Below are 16,984 nucleotides of genomic sequence, written 5' to 3' on the forward strand. Positions count from 1 at the left end.
AGGAGTGGAGAGAGACGAACTGGAAAAATAAGAAAAGTGGAGTGAAGGATAAGAAATCTTTCATCAATCAGTAGTTAATTTTTGAAGACGTATGTTGAACCGGGCCTGAGTGTTAGAGTAGATGGATGCAACCTGAGAGAATAAATAACGTAAGAAGATACCGTATCACATGGTATAGCCATGTTCCAAATTTCACTGTTAACTCAAGCCGATAGTCCTAGTAGTTCTTTCTCGTAGAACTTTGTGACGCTGGTAGTCTCTCATACTGTGCCGTTCCTGCATTCTCACCCGGTCAAACCAGCAATAATAGATAGTAGTCGATAGTAATCGGGTTGAGTGTTAACGAAAAATCGGCTTGAAATTTGGAACACAAATTACCTATACCATACTGGGATATCTTCTTACGCTAACTTCTCTCCAAGTTTGCGCCATTTACACCAACACTCAAGCCCGGTGGCACGTAGCCTATATGCCTTAAAAAATTAACCGCTGATTAATGAAGGATCTTCTCTCCACTTCTCAAATTCTTCCTCTTTGTTCTCCTCTCCTCAGTTTTCTCTACTTTTCTCGTTCGATCTGCATTCAAGTGGCATCCCTCTCATCTCTCATCTCTTGTAGCATTTAAAGCAAACGCATACAGCAACAGACGGACGTATGGTATGCGGACAGACGGAGGAGAAATCCCTTCCCAGGCATTTGATTGTTGCAACGCTGACAGACTTCTGTCTGTGTAATTATGTCCTCTGCTCACGTCTGTATGTTTTTTTGTCCGTCTGTCTGCATATGATATATATTCTTCTATGGGATATCTTCTTACGTTAACTTCTCTCTAAGGTTGCACCAATCTGCTGCAACACTCAGGATATCCCAGGCCCCGGGCTATAAATTGGGCAGACCAGGCATTTGCCCAGGGCGCCAAATTTTTGAGGCACAAATAAGAGATGATGAAAATAATTTAGAGAATCACTAAAAATATCTGACACAAGATTTTCAAAAATACATAGAACATAACATGTAAATATAATACAGGCTACCGGAAATGTAAAATGTAAATAGTAAGAAACATGAGAATTATAAGCATTCACCTGCTGAATATAGTACTATATATAGTGACTTATTCTAATATATTTTGTGGAAATTGTGCCTGTTACAGCCTGGCGTTCTCAGTGACGCTGTTCTGCACAGAGGCGGTGGTGGCGATTATCATCCTGCTGGTGCGGCGGTCCAAGTTCGTGGGCGGGGAGCTGGGCGGCCCTCGCAACTACAAGTACATCACGTCGATGCTCTTTTTCGGCCTCTGGCTCATCTACATCGTGCTCAGCACCCTCGAAGCCTACCACGTCATCACCTTCTAAGCGGGTGGCGAGTCTAGCGAGGAAATGGCTGGATTGTCGGGAAAAGCAGCTGAGAAATAATTGTGATGACAGCTGAATATGCGATGAGAAAGCTGTGAGTGTGAGGCAAGCTGCATGTTAATAGAAAGAACAGTGTGAGAAAAGTGATGAAAACAAGCTAAACTTGTGAAAAAAAAGTGTTGAATTGTCAAGGAAAACAGCTGAGTAGGTTGAGGAAAATGTTGAATGATAAGAACAGCTGAGAGTGTGAGAAAAGTGATGGATCAAATAAAACTATGAAACAGACTAAATTTGTGAGAAAAGGTTGAATTGTCAAGGAAAAGAGCTGACTAGGTTGAGGAAAGTGTTGAAAAACAGCTGAATATGAGATAACTCTTGAAATATTGATTGAAACAGTTGAAAGTTTGAAAAAAGTGTTGAATGACATGTTATTAACATACAATAAAAAGTTTTAACTCATAGAATGTTGTTGAGTTTCTGAGAAACTACTGAATAGTTGAGATAGCTGGGGAATATATTTATTGTGAGAGAGATGACGAGTGACTTATTCATGATAGGAACAGCTGAATTCTGAAGTGCTATTGGCAACGGAAATATCTCAATTATTGAGAAAATAATATAAGTGAAGGTGTCTTGTTAATTTGTGTATTTGAGATGGTCTACAATCTTCTAGGCATATAACAGTCAAAATTTTATAAGTTTGAACACAGTTGTCGGATTTGAATCTCCAATTTGTGAAAAAATTCTCAAAAGCTCATGTAGTAGAGAAGATAGCATGGTAGTACAATCCCACTTTAGTGGCTCAAAGTTGACATTATCATATATTTATTTTTTTGTTTTTGAGTAACGAGAACCTAAATTTGGTTGTTACATACATTCACCAAAACCTGTAGTAGAGAGTGTAGAAGCCTATTCTAGTCAGCTTATAAATCTCTTGAAGGGATCTTTTCCAATCTAAGTCTTTTCACTAATCATTTGTAAAACGTAATCGACTAGTCAGTGTAAGTCCTACCGGGGATTGGTAAAGCTATAACAACCAAAACTAGTTTCTCTCCATTCCAATTGATATGTGGTTGAGACAACTTCAAATCTTCTCATATTCTTCTCCAGCATTATTGATCTCTTTTCAAAGAGAAGTGACCTCTAATAAAGAAGTACTAACCTTCATGCAACCTGATGATTTGATATTACCATGAATTAGATCACAGTGTAAGAATTCTTGTAGTTTTTGTGTTATGAGCTGCTAAAAAGGCAATGCCTATATAATGCAGCTAGGACATCACACCTCAGTATATGAACAACACACAATAGCTGAAAAATACTTGAAATCTGAATTGATGAGAAAAGCAGCTGAAAACATCTGAACCGTCGTGTAAAGGAGCGCTAAACCGTTGAGAAATACAGCTGAATGATCGAGAAAAACAGCTAAATCAGCAGCTGAAAAACAGCCAGCCAGTACGCCTTTTGTGTTCAGACTAGTGTGAACAGTTACAAGTGTGTGCTACTGTAATTGTATTAATTTAATTTTGTTAGAAATGTTGTTTTGAATAGAAATTAAATGTTGTGATGGATGTTGAGTGATTGAAATGAGTGAATGTTGACTAAATAGTTGATTTAACGTTTATTCGACTTGTTGAATTGAGAGTTGAGCAACTAACTTGATTTATTAAGTGGTTGATCAACCTTATTACCAAACACTCCAGGTTGTTGAGCAATTTTTGAGTGCTCACCATTTGTCCGACTTCTCATGTGTCCGACTTCCCATTTGTTCGGACTAATCACTAGTTTGCCAAATAGTAGCGATCATTCTTTTGATGGGCAATCAATTTGTCAAAAACATATTTCAGAGAGGCTATGTGGTATCGAATTGACTCGAAACCCTTAATTCAGTAAACAGTGTAGTTTTTTGGAAAATTTTCAGTTCTCTGCAGAATATGATGTCTAACTTACATCATTCTCATTCTTTTTTTTGGTAATAGAGTAGGTGTAATGTTGAGAAAATAGATCTATTCATATTATATGCTCCTTCAAACTCAAGAATAATTTGTTTTCTCATCCAGTTTTTAGATCTTCTTTAAAAATTGAGTTCAATGATATTACTAAGTCAGAAAATAATATTTAATCATAATGACAAAAAATCATATTGTTCTCTTGTCAACCCAGATCGAGCTGAAGGATTTGAAAATTTCAATTGTCCCTTTAATAAAAAAATATGTATTAGAATATCAATAAATCAAAGCAAAATTTATTTAAAAAATCAAATTCAACTGACCAAACCATACCGTCTGATAATATACAGCCTGACTTGATTTAAGAAATGTTGTGAAACCCCTCTGTAATAAATATTTATCAATTTATTCATTCACAATGGAGACAACGGGTTTCCCCAAATTTGTCTCTCAAATATATGAACATAGCGCCCAATTGTGATGTGTTGTTGTATGATTGATGAATGGTTATGTTGAGAGAAAGAATGCCTTCCTTCCCTGATAGATTAATAAATGATTCAAACTCGTTCCACTTTTTGATCAGTTCCATCCATAGAATATAGAATGAGATGAAGCATAACTCCAAAATAATTAAATCAATTATAATTTGAGATTTAAATTATTTCTTTGTCAATTGTTGATAGAATCTAAAGTGAGTACAGTTAAATTAGTACCGTAGGTGGAAGTTTTCACATCGTTATTAAATTATGAAGGTGTTTAAGAACTTGAGTTCAAAAAAATGATTGATGATTCAATTTTTTAAATAAATAATTGAATTTTCGAGTATTTTGAACTCTATTTTCTTTTCTATACTCTATGGATCTTGTTCAGTTTTGGATTTGCAGGTGTGTTTTTCAAAGAAAGCGTTTGTAAAATCCAAAGTCTTCCCTTTAGTAAATGAAGTCTCCCAATCAAGTATTTTTTGTATTTCGCTAATGTGGCCAGTAGAATAGTGTTTTTGGGAGTTACTCATTATTTTTCCATTCAAATTTGTGAGTATATAAAATAAAATTCATGTCTCGTTCAACTTAAGTAGCCTATGTACAATTATTATAAATAATACATGTACGTCCAATCATAATAAGTAGTATGCTATCCATGGTGATTGACAGACAATTGATGAGGTCTCCATTTAGATCAACTCGGAATTCGAGCCTCTCATAACATACCGGTATCCTCTTATAATAAGCTACTTGCTTTCTTGTAAGCAATGTACACAAAAACCGAACAAAATATTTGAAATTTACGTTCAACATCAATTCTGTGAAGTATCGCTTCATTTCTCGATCACTCGACTATTGTTTATTGATCAATAATTGTGAAAAAATAAATTAGACAAAATTATAATAAAATATTCTACTGTGATGCTTTGTTTCTCCAGCTTAGATTATAGATCATGCGAATTATTGTTCTTCCTTTAGAATGAGAGAAAAACATTCATACCTATGCTTTTCAAGCTAATAATATTATAATATTACTGTAGTTAGTGGAATCTATTGGACAAAGTATCATCTCGGTTCATACATATGTGAAGTGCATGTTTGTGGACCAACACTTTTTATACCTGACATTATTTCTTTCTTAGATAGCAACTGCATACAGTTGGGGAATGAATTGTTTAAAAAATTTTGTTTCCTTCATGAGTTTCTGTTGTTATTTGAAATGTACTTATATGATATTATTTTAAATTACTCCCCTAAGTGTGCCATAAATTTTCTTCCTCCAAGAAGTGTTTTGTAATGACTATATGGGACGGAATTTGGAGTCTAAGCTTTAAATATTGAAATTTGTAATTATTTAGAAGCAATTATTATCAATCATCGTTTTCATAATTATCATTAAATGTAGGTGAGGTAGACATCATTTTACTAGAAGTTTTTGAATTTTTGAATAAAATTTGAACAACATTGATAAATTTATTAATATCTAATGATGTAGGCTATGTTGATTGATATAAAATTCATTTTTCCACAAGAATAATGATTGATTACCGTACTTGTATGAATTGATTTTTTCCTCTATTTTGGATAATTAAAAATCAAGAGATGGTAATTATTGCAGTCGTTCATCTCTTACAGTCTCAAAATACTCAGACTTTAATATTGTAGACCTGAATAGAACTAAAAGCCTGATATTTCACTTAATTTGAATTTGGAAGTGATACTTACAACTGAAAATTTGAAATGATAGCTTAAACCTTGAACTGAAAAATAGTTTAACTGGAAACTGATGATGAACAACCATGAGAAGAATCAAGACTCCAATCACTTATAAACATCATCTATTATTATCAAACATACATATTCCATTGCAAGGTTTCAAGATAATACTTCAATTCCTTCATAAAACTAGAACAATTTATTCAGTCATGCTCCTGCTACCTAAAATCTATATCCACTTTTTTCTGTAAACTGCTCTAAAATTTAATAAAATTTATTGAAAAAGCTAGCCCATTGATAGGTTCCTACCTTATAAAATTGAGAATGGAATAATATTCTTATGTCCTTGATTAGTATTTCCTATGTTTCCATTTAAAAGGAGATTGGTATCTAGTATCCACACTAGAATGATCATCCCAAAGTTACTTATTACATTATACTATATGAACAATACGCTGATCATAAATGCGACCAAATGAATACAATTCATGATTAAACTTGAGAGGTTAGTCACAATTTGATACAACATAATATTAGAAAACTGTTTATTTATCTATACCTGTAAAATGAATAAGTAATTTAGAAAAGAAAACTTGTTTAGAACTATATCCCTTAGTAAAACCGTATACATGTACACTATAAAATATATTCTACATACCGTAATTGTTCCAAAGAATTCCTATCTTCTAAATATCTTGTTATTGAAGCACTATAATCTATATAATTATATATCTTTCTGGAAAGCCTTTTTCTTCTCTATAATGTTCTATGTTCAATTTGAAATCTATAAAATTCAATTTCAATTTGAAACCTTATGGTATATAATGAAACTATATCACTATTCCATATCATCTACTTCCTAGTCAAAATATAATCTTGAATTCTATTGACTTCAACAAACTATTGCGATTTTGAAAAAGTATAATAAAATTAAGAATTTATGAAACACAAAAATGTCCGTAATGACAACGAAGTATTCAACAACAAAGGAAAGAAATTTTCTAGGATAGATTTCCCCAAAACATAAATGATCAATAAATTAAACTATAGGTCAGTTTCTGGTAGACAAATTAATATGTTTTGTGTCAGGATATTTATATGAATAGATGGTAAGTTGTTGATTATATATATTTTCTTCTACCTCATATTGAGGCACTCCAAGTCGAGAATAGTAGAAAATTTGAAGTTGAAATAACAATACATATTATATATACGATGATTGTTTATATATAATAGACTTTGTTTCAACAAATTTATTACTATAGCTTTGTAAATATATTTACTACAAAATAAATATAGTCAACGTAATTTAATTCGTTTCAAACGCTAGAATCGTAATGTATTTGGATAAAATACACTGCCTTCGAACATCATGAGCGATAATGTATTTTTATATAGGTACAATTATAATCGCTTGATAACTGTAAAATTGCCATTAAAATTCGCCATTAATAACTGCAAAATCGTTTATGAATTATTATGAAATTGAATTGTTGAATGAGTATAATAAGACATGCCATGTAAAACTCATAACCATTATCTCAATGTATTTTGGTGTAAATAGAAAACATTACCTATCAGTATACAATAATATACCGTTGTATTTCAATTGGATTCTATAATTATAGAACTACGTTTCAAATTTTTATTAAATAGGTGAAATTGTACATAAATATTATATTTTCATTGTAAGAGTTTATTTTAATGCATATTTTGAAAATAAATTTATTGAATTTATTGAAGAACAGACTGCCTTGTTCATTGAGAGTTAAAGAAATAATCTTTCAAATGATTTTGCTTGAGAATGCAATAATTAAAGAAGATGACAGCTATAGCATTCTACAGGGTGTCTGATCTATTTTCATACAGCTATAATATTCCTTTATGAACAGACACTCCCTGTTGTTAGTAATTTGGAATGGGAATTTTTAAACAGTTATTGCATCCAGTGTTGACCGTGGATCCCTCGTTCAGTCCTCCACCACCTTTGTACTTGCACCACACAGTTCCCCAGACCTCATAACGAGCTGCTATTTTGGCTCGTTCTTCCACAGTCAAGAGAGGGAGCATTTCTAAACTGAAACAAATGAAAATTGATGTTAAACACAACCTCAAGGAGTGCTCTATCTAACAAAATTGGTTCATAGATAAAGAAATTATAGCTGTATAATAATAGGGAGTAACTCATCAGACACTCTGTATAGCATATAGAAGAGCATGCCGTTTATGTATTATCTTGGTCCATCATGAGTTTTTGTATTAATGCTTTTCGAATATAATATTTTGTAGTATTATTGAAAAACTATTGAAGAATCTATCGAGTTTCATCCACTTCGATGGAAAACGATGTCAAAATTTGTTTGTTTCTCTACGAATGCTATTCAGATGATTATGTTTAAAGCACTAAAGGCTGTTTTGCGAAACACTATTATTCTCAACATGACTTTTTTACAGGATTTTTTGTGGCTTCATTTGTGAAGTGGTTGTACTCACATGCAGGACCATCCAATCGCACAAATCAGATTATGAGCACAGTTCTCCCATTATTGGAAGGGTGTCTGTCTGCTGGAGGATAGCTCTCTGCTAACAGAAAGTTCAAAATGCATTTTGCAAGTGGTTTGAAATCAAACCAAAACTGTTTCACCATCATTATTATTAATTTAAATTATTATTATCAATGGATGAATAAATAAATTAATAAATATTTATGGCTTGATGAACATTCTTGACCTTAAATATAAATAAAAGTAACTTCATGGCATTTTCACCAACTGCTGCTGGTCTGCCACATGCTCTAGACAACATAATTATGCATAAATCAGATTGCCCAAATTCAGATTTGACTAATTGCTCATGCTCCAAGTTGAAAAGACAACAACATGTCTTTATATCTTGGCATAATGGTTGACCAACATTTAAGATGGAATGTCCACATAAGCACTACTTGTAATAAACTCAAACATTGGATGAGTAAGTTTCGTAATTAGCCAAGCTAGTGACAAAGAGGTTTCAAAGCTTATATATTTTGCCTATATACAATCTTATCTGGGGATTAGAATTTGGGGTGGATCTTATTCTAATCATATAGATAAAACTGTTGTCATTCAAAAAACCCTAATCAAAGCCATACTAGGAAAGCCAAGACGCTATCCGAGTAAAAATTTTTTTTTATTCAAGGCTCTAACTGTAAGGCAGTTGTATATTAAAATTATAACTTATATGAACAAACATAAAGATCTATTCAATTTGCGTGAATCTACATATAATCTTCGTCCCTCATCCATCACTTTTCAGGTTGCTGACACTAATTTATCTATCTGCAGAAGACAGTTCTCATACATTGTAATATCAAAACTCATAAATAAAATCCCTTGTCAATCCATAACCAATAAGTTGAGTACTGTAAAAAGCTGGTAAGAGATATAAATGAGTGGTTGGCTTCGAATGACATAATAATTTAAATAGCGGCTGCCAAAGCCAAGCAAATTTTCTCTTATTCTCTCCAATATTCATCTTGAGAAACAAAACTTAATTCTATTAGGTCTCCCTCTGCCTTCTCCCCTATCCTTTCTTACTTCCCTTTATCCTTCTTGCGGTACTCTTTCTTCTTGGTTTTTAGTTTCTTTTTAAGTTTAGTGAGTTTCTTTTCAAATTTAGTGATTTACCTTTCAGTTTTTTTATTGTTTCCTTTCACTGAATTAATTTATTTCATCTTTCTCCTCCTGAAAATTCAAAATATCTCGATTTTTCAAACACTCGGCCTCTGCGCACAGGTTTTATAACCTTGCGGGGACCTTCCTTATTTTTATTGTATTATTTAGTTCAATACCATGTATTATTATTATAATGTATTTCTAATTTCTAAGTTTTCATCTTTTTTGTTATTAATATTAAGGATAAATAAACTATTTTTTTGATTTTTTGATTTTATCTCCCCTCTTTTTATTCATGCATAAGATCATGACGGCACAATCAGCCAAAATTTTATTTTTCCAAAAAATCGATCACTGTTGTCAGATATGTTAAGAATTGCTCAGTAATGAAAAATAAAAACACAATATAATGTTTCCTTCTCTACCTGGTGTTATTAACACAAAACTCTCAATGCTCATCACATCATCATCATCAACGGTGCTCTGATTTAAACTGCTTGAGAATTATTGAGACTTGCTTGGCCTGAGTGGTAGCCCTCAGTAGGGCGGGCTAAGCAGATTGAATCAAAGTATAGGCTGAGTTAATTCAAATTTTAGTCAAACTAAAGTTTTGACTGGAAGCTACGACAGAATTAGTGTGTTTCTATTTCAGTACCGTATTCAAATTATATGTTTACCATACTCTGTTTCTCCTATATTGATGTTTTTCATAATGTTTCACAATATATTAATAATTAATTATTGGAATAAAATGTATATTGTAATGGAATTTATTTCCCAAAAATAATAGCTAATACAGGAGAAAAAAGAGAAAGTTACAGATGCATATAGCTTATATGCATATTACAAATTCAGTGCATTATCATAGAAAAAAAGCATAAGAAGATATCCCATGGTATAGGCGTACCTTATGTTCCAAATTTCAAGCCAATATTTTGTTAGCTCAAGCCGATTACTGTCAACTACTTCCTATTATAACTGTGTTGTTGAGATGAGAGTGAAAGAACGCCACATTATGATAGAATACCATCGTCACACACAACTACTAGGTCTATCAGCTTGCTTGAGTGAAAATTGGAACATATAAACGCCCTATACCATGGGATATCTTCTTGTGCTTTCTTTTCTGTATGGTATTATTCTCTATAATTTGTACAGAATCACTTTCTTACTTGGGATGGACATGCGCAGCAGAGAAAGCATACAGCGGGAGGGATGCAGAGGCGCGATGTTGCCGTTTTGAAGCGGCCAGCGTTCTCCAACTTCTAGTGACTGTTCATAAGTTCATGCTACACATGCGAAGTTTCCTGTCTGAAAGCAGTCAAACGACTGACAAATTGGCAACTGCGCTTCTACCTATGACTCTATTAATCACTGTAATTGGCTGATCTCCCTCCATTTCTTTGCGCTGCATATTCCTCCAAGTCTGAAGTAAATTTGTACTGACTATAGATGGTTCTGTTTCGTTTCCCATTCTGGAATTCTCTACAACTTGGTGTTGATCTCCTTATTCTTGAGCCAGTCGAGGATCATCTCGGTGCCCTCTCCATCTACAGCACTGGCCTCCACAACAGTGATGGATTGCTGCGCCTCCTTCCTGAGTCGTTTTGACTGCAGCATCAGCAACGCCTCGTTTCTCATCTGCCTGTAGGACACGTCCATTTTCGTCAACACCATCAGTATCTGAAAATTATTCAAATTTATTGAATACAATATATAAATGCATTACCAACAATCTGAATGCAAACAAAATGCAATACATTATCTATTCTCCTGGAATGATTTCATTGATACAAATAAAAGTCTGCTTTCAATTGTTCAAAGCATCGCATATCATTAGTTGTACAACTAATAAGTACCCAGTTGTCAAACCTACTTAGGTTTGATGAAAATTGAATATTCTATCAGTGAATGAAGATTCAGTTCTGACGATTGACCTGTATATTGAATGGAAGTAATCGAACTCAAAAGCGTCAATATATTGTTCAACCATAGAGTTGAATATATTGTTCAACCATGAACTACTCGTTCATTAGAGTAAATTTATTGAAAAATTCATACAGACAACAATATTATGAGAAGAAATTCAAGTTTGAGAAATTCTATAAGAGCTTCTACCCAAAAATTAATCCCACTTTATATAATTGATATACTTTATTATGATATGATTTTATACCTAGTTATGAGTCAATATTTACCTACAGCATTCACATCTCACACAAATAATATGATATGATGGAACTCTCCTCTCAATAACAATATTAGCAAATAATAGTACAGCATCAGTGCAGCTATCCTTGCTGTGCAAGTGAGAAGAGTGGCGTCAATAGAAAGTACGTCACAGCAAAAAAACTGTGGGAAGTAGCAGCAATAAAAACACATATCGATGTTTTGATGAGCTTCTCCTCTCTATGATTTCAAATATCAATCATCTCTCAAATAACTACTTAAAAAATAATCTACATAGTGGAAAAAATAAATCTGACTTTAAGCTATCAGCAGCTCATCATCTATATATATATATAAAAATGGATGTCTGTTTGTTTGTTCCCTATAGACTCGAAAACTACTTGACAGAACGGCATGAAACTTTGGGAATATGTTATGTGAATATTAGGTATGGTTTCTGATCAGAAATTTCAATAGGGGGGCTAATAATAGTTATTTATTAATCCATTTTACAGACCTATGTTTTCGAAATTTTCGGCCGAGCGGCTACCGAACAACGGAAAGATGATCATGATACAAGATCATATTGTGATAGTATGATTTAGCATCTAAAGTTACCAGCTGTATGATAGACACGTCACCCTGTGATAAATTGTGTACTGGTATTGAAACGGTAGTTTGGAGTTGAAGTTAGTGTAGTAGACCTATACAAATAATTATCACTCCCCTATATCATTGAGAAACTGGAAAATGTTGGGAAAATTATTCACCTCATGGAAGAGAGTTGTTCATATTCCATTCATTACCGTAATTACTGAAGAATGACAGAATATTTTTTTTTTTTAATTTAGCTTAGCTTATATTCATCCTAAAATGGAAGATGGAAAGAATATGGAATTCTGTGTAATTCATCGTACATCGCATATTTCCTGGACCATCTATTGACAATCAACAACTATGAAAACATTATATTCATCTTTGAAACACTGATTTAATCTATCTATTTTTCTTTAATTCAACACTTTACTGATAGATATTACTACCAATTGATTGAGGAGAATATGTTTTCGGAATAATAAATGCTGCATGACTTAGCACATAGGAAGTACGTATTGAGATGTAAATAAAAATATTGATTGTCAGATAAATTTCATGATTCACCAAATAAAGTCAAGTGTGACATGAGATACATTGACTTTTTGCGGTACGAAGTTCGCCGGGTAAGCTAGTTTTCCATATTAGTTACTTGCTTAGAATCCTTGAAGCATAATAATCACCTTGATTTTTTGAAGCAACGGCTCAGCCAAGATAGTATAAAACAGTACGCCAGCCGCGGAGATCTGACATAAATTACTGGTGTCAATCACAAACATCACCTTGTTGATTCCATCGTAGTACCTGTTCAAACACAATTGGAATAAATATATTCTTGCACACATATGAAAAACATAAATATGGAAATTATTGTTCTGCGTGCAAGCAGTTTGAAGCATTTGTACGGTTTGGGATAGAATTATAGGGTTTATATAGTTGTTTACCTGTTCCATATGGGTGCCATAAGGCCTCCGATCTCCCTGATAACTATTGCCTTGTTCTTCTGGTTCTCCTGGTAGCGCAGTGTGATGAGGTCTATGCCGACCGTAGCCACAGAGCTGGATGTTTCGTCTACACTGTTGCCGGATTGCAGCTTCTTCAGCAGGAGAGTTTTGCCGGAGCCAGGCGGACCCAGGCAGAGAACGGTGGCTTGTAGTTTGTCTGTCAAGTGGAAGATAAAAATCTAGCAAAAATTTGTGGAAATTAATCGTTTTACATTTGAATTAAAACAAACTATATCATCATCATTATTTACCATAATAATACTTTAGTACGGTACATAAAACACAAGCACACAAAAAAATAAACTGTACATGTATCCAACTATTCAAGTACATTACTGCAATGAATGATTTCTACCACTTTGAATAGAATAGAAATTTCTTTATTGATATAGGACACTTTTAAAAATGCATGGTCAACACGTCATAAATAATACAGCGTTTCAAGAATACAAAATACAGTTTTGGGGAGAACAAACAATTTTACAATATAAAGTCAGTAACAATTCAAATATCTATCACAATTCAAACATACATACGAATGAATATATTTTACTGAATCACAAAAACAAATAGCTGGATAAAGTCATTATAGAGGCTACCAAGAAGTTGTTGAACTTTGCAGTTTGTGACAATGTGTCACATTATTTTTTGTTTCAAATGTCACTGTCTGCAGAGATGTAGCAAATGATTTCAACATTTTTTTTGCTGCAGTAGGAGAGAATCTAGCTCGTTCGATCGATTCAGGTGGTGCTCTGATAGTGAATGATACTGACTATGTTGTAGACACAGAATTTGTGTTTCATCCTGTTTCTGAGCGGGACGTGTTAAGGTGTGTGACCGCACTAAGAGGTGGTTCGGCGCCTGGTTACGACCGGATCTCGGCCTGCCTTCTTAAAGATAATATCCATAGAATCCTTGAACCTCTCCTTCATATAATAAATCTGAGTTAGACAAACGGAGTTTTTCCTGATATCTATAAGATTGCCAAAGTTTTTCCACTTTATAAAACAGGCTGTTTTTCAGATAAAAATAATTACAGACCGATTTCTCTACTGATAGTTTTCTCCAAAATTCTAGAGAAAATTGCCAAGGAGCAACTTGTTGCTTACTTAACATTGAATAACATTATTACAGACCGGCAATATGGCTTTAGTAGTGACAGATGTGTTTCTGATGTGATGTTTGATGTGAACAAAGCTTTGCATAGTGCTGTGTCAGGTGATATGAAGGCTTTGATGATATTTCTTGATCTCAAAAAAGCCTTCGATAGTGTTGACAGAGATAAGTTGATTGATAAATTGAGAGCAATAGGAATTGTGGGTAAGGCAATTGACTGGTTTTCCAGCTACCTTACAAACAGACAGCAATATGTATCTATATGTGGGGCAGAGGGAGAGAAGCTACCAATCAATTTTGGGGTTGTTCAGGGAAGTACCTGGGCCCAATACTTTTTTCAATTTATATTAATAATATCTCTCGGTTAACTTTGAATGGCGAAATTTTCCTTTTCGCTGATGATACTTTAATACTTGTTCAGGGAAGCACTTGGCTTGAAACCAAAAACAGAGCTTTATCTGATCTACTTATTGTTAAAAAATGGCTTGATCAAAATATATTATCACTAAATATATCTAAAACCAAGTTCATGCCAATTGCATTAACCCATACAACTGATTACAATCTAGAGGATCTTAAAATTCATAATTATTGTAATGACTTTTTAAATAATTCGTGCAGATGTCGAAGTATTGAACAAGTTTTCTCATATAAGTATCTCGGCGTCATTTTTGATTCCAGACTTAAGTGGATACAACATATTGACTTCCAATTGAAAACCTTACGTAAATATATATTTGCATTCAGGCAGCTTGGAGAAATTCTCAATTTTAACGAACTTAAAGTAGCTTATTTTGCCTTTGTACAGTCTTGCCTCTCATATGGCATCTTAGCATGGGGAGCAGCCTACCGCACCCATCTAAGAAGACTAGAAATTATTCAAAAAGCAATCCTTAAAGCTGGCTTTCGTAAATGTCGAAGATACCCCTCATCTTTATTATTTCAGGAAATTAGAGTTCTACCCTTGAAAAAATTATACATAAAGGATTTATTCACTCATGTTTATAAACATTTTGGTTCAATTTTAATACCATCTCTACATTCTCACAACACGAGATATGCAGCCACAGTTGGGATCAGATCTATCCAGCTGACAAGATCCTTCTCAACAACATATTGCTTCTTCCTATCTCAAGTAATATATCGTAATTATAAAAGATTTATTTCCGCAAAATAACATTTTTTCAGCAGTAAGTCTTCCAATTTTCAAAAAAAGATTGAAATAGTGGTTGTTTGAAATAAGTGAGGAGGAGACTGTGGCTGGTCTTGGCGGGCGGCGGACTCACCTGACTGCAAAATTAACATGACTTTTACTGACTCTATACCAATACTGACTGACTCTATACGATACAGACTGGCTATATACGATACAGACGGACTTTACAATACAGAATGACTTTCTGCGATACAAAACTATGACATTCATTTGAATGAAATTACCCTCATAAATTGAATTAATTTTGCCTCTCTTTCTTCTCCCCCTTCATAAGGATTCACTATACCTACTTGAAATTTCAACTCGAGTCTACGCACAGGCCACAGTGCCAATGTAGACTCATTCCATAACCTATAATATGGAAACTTAATTTAAGTACATAATTATTCGTATTTTATATTTTATATTATTCATCATTTGTGTACTTACTGTATTTTTGGAATAAAGAATATTCTTTATCTTTATAGAGGCTACCAAGAAGTTGTTGAACTTTGCAGTTTGTGACAATGTGTCATATTATTTTTTGTTTCAAATGTCTCTTTCAGCATAATGGTTAATAAATAAATCCTTAGTTTAATTAAATTAACGTTTTGGTAGAGAGTTAGTGGGGAGGATATTTTTAATATTCTTTCCGAAGAATGGACATTGATATGTCCAAAGCTCCGCCAATTTATGTAGATGCATAACAATATAATTATTATCTATAATTATTATATTACAAATTACTTTTTCATATCATATACAGTTCAATAATTATTTTCTTAGTCTATATTATGTAAATTCATCTATAATTTTGCTGTATTGTAACCTATTGTATATATTAAGTGTATAAGCCAGTATATTGTAATCTACATAAATAAAGTACTCAATCAATCAATCAGCTTGAATAATTGAAATTTCAAATTGAGAGTTCTATATAATTACTATTCATGCATATTCTCGATTGCAGGTAGCCTACCATGAAAATGATCTTATTGAATAAATTTTATTAGTAGGTTTTATAAACTGGAAGATATTATAGTTGAGTACTTACTGGGATCAGTTTGTGACATTTTTCATTACAATTATTCACCTACTTATTCCACCAAATATCGATAAAAATATTGAGCACTAAATTCATTTGAGAGCTTTGGAAATAATTTATCATAATTCTGTAGATTGGATAGATCACTTGAAAGATCAGTTAGTGAATAATATTTCAAATTTGAAAAAGTTTCAATAATTATCTTCCGATAGCATTTATTTTATTCCGTGATATTCCAGTATCTTTTCATGATATCATATTGGTAGCCTATCATTGTCAATGATTATCCTTATGATTGGTAGGCTACACATATTTCACTCAAATACTTTATTCCTTCATTTATAATACTTTTTTTATAGTTTGTTCTCTTATTAACAGTATTATTTTGTGTCAATGTATTATTATATCTAGATAACACCAAGACATCTTTTCACTATGAATGCTATAATTCCAATTTAGTCACTGCTTTTTCAAGCATCTTTGATTCTAGGAGTAAAATCTAATTTTTTGTTTAAAAATGTGGTACTATTATAATATTATTGATTATAATCAACATTCCATTTTGAAGGGAATATTATTTAAAACTATACACACTGTTTATTCCAATTGATAACGTTTTAGAAATGAATGAAGTATAAATTTTTTTATGATAATAATGTAAGCACAAGTCACTACAATGATATTGGTGAGAGAATATTGTTGCTAG

General features: G+C 32.8%; 2 protein-coding genes across 3 annotated transcripts in view; one reads left to right on the forward strand and one right to left on the reverse strand.

The window, feature by feature from the left end:
- Positions 1-7,249, forward strand: part of LOC111056529 (sodium/calcium exchanger 1) — a 287,005-nt gene extending 279,756 nt beyond the window's left edge. For both annotated transcript variants that reach the window (XM_039425901.1, XM_039425902.1), the window contains exon 8: positions 1,154-7,249. In XM_039425901.1, coding sequence (XP_039281835.1) covers positions 1,154-1,355 — 202 coding nt within the window. In that variant the 3' untranslated portion in view covers positions 1,356-7,249. The remainder of the gene's footprint in view (positions 1-1,153) is intronic.
- Positions 7,250-10,484: 3,235 nt separating this feature from the next.
- Positions 10,485-16,460, reverse strand: LOC111061201 (ADP-ribosylation factor-like protein 16). Its single transcript, XM_022348917.2, has 4 exons — positions 16,288-16,460; positions 12,863-13,079; positions 12,602-12,722; positions 10,485-10,838 (listed from the first exon to the last, which is right to left on the reverse strand). The coding sequence occupies exons 1-4, from the start codon at positions 16,304-16,306 to the stop codon at positions 10,641-10,643; spliced, it is 555 nt and encodes a 184-aa protein (XP_022204609.2). The 5' UTR covers positions 16,307-16,460; the 3' UTR covers positions 10,485-10,640.
- Between the last annotated feature and the right edge of the window lie 524 nt (positions 16,461-16,984).

This window comes from Nilaparvata lugens, chromosome 4, assembly GCF_014356525.2.
Source record: "Nilaparvata lugens isolate BPH chromosome 4, ASM1435652v1, whole genome shotgun sequence".
Taxonomy (NCBI): domain Eukaryota; kingdom Metazoa; phylum Arthropoda; class Insecta; order Hemiptera; family Delphacidae; genus Nilaparvata; species Nilaparvata lugens.

What these genes read in the sequence shown, in the direction of transcription:
- LOC111061201 (XM_022348917.2), bottom strand. An exon ending in ATGGCACCCATATGGAACAG is followed by an intron (nt 12,723 to 12,862) that starts GTAAACAACTAT and finishes GTGTTTGAACAG; the next exon opens with GTACTACGATGGAATCAACA. An exon ending in CGTTGCTTCAAAAAATCAAG is followed by an intron (nt 10,839 to 12,601) that starts GTGATTATTATG and finishes AATAATTTTCAG; the next exon opens with ATACTGATGGTGTTGACGAA.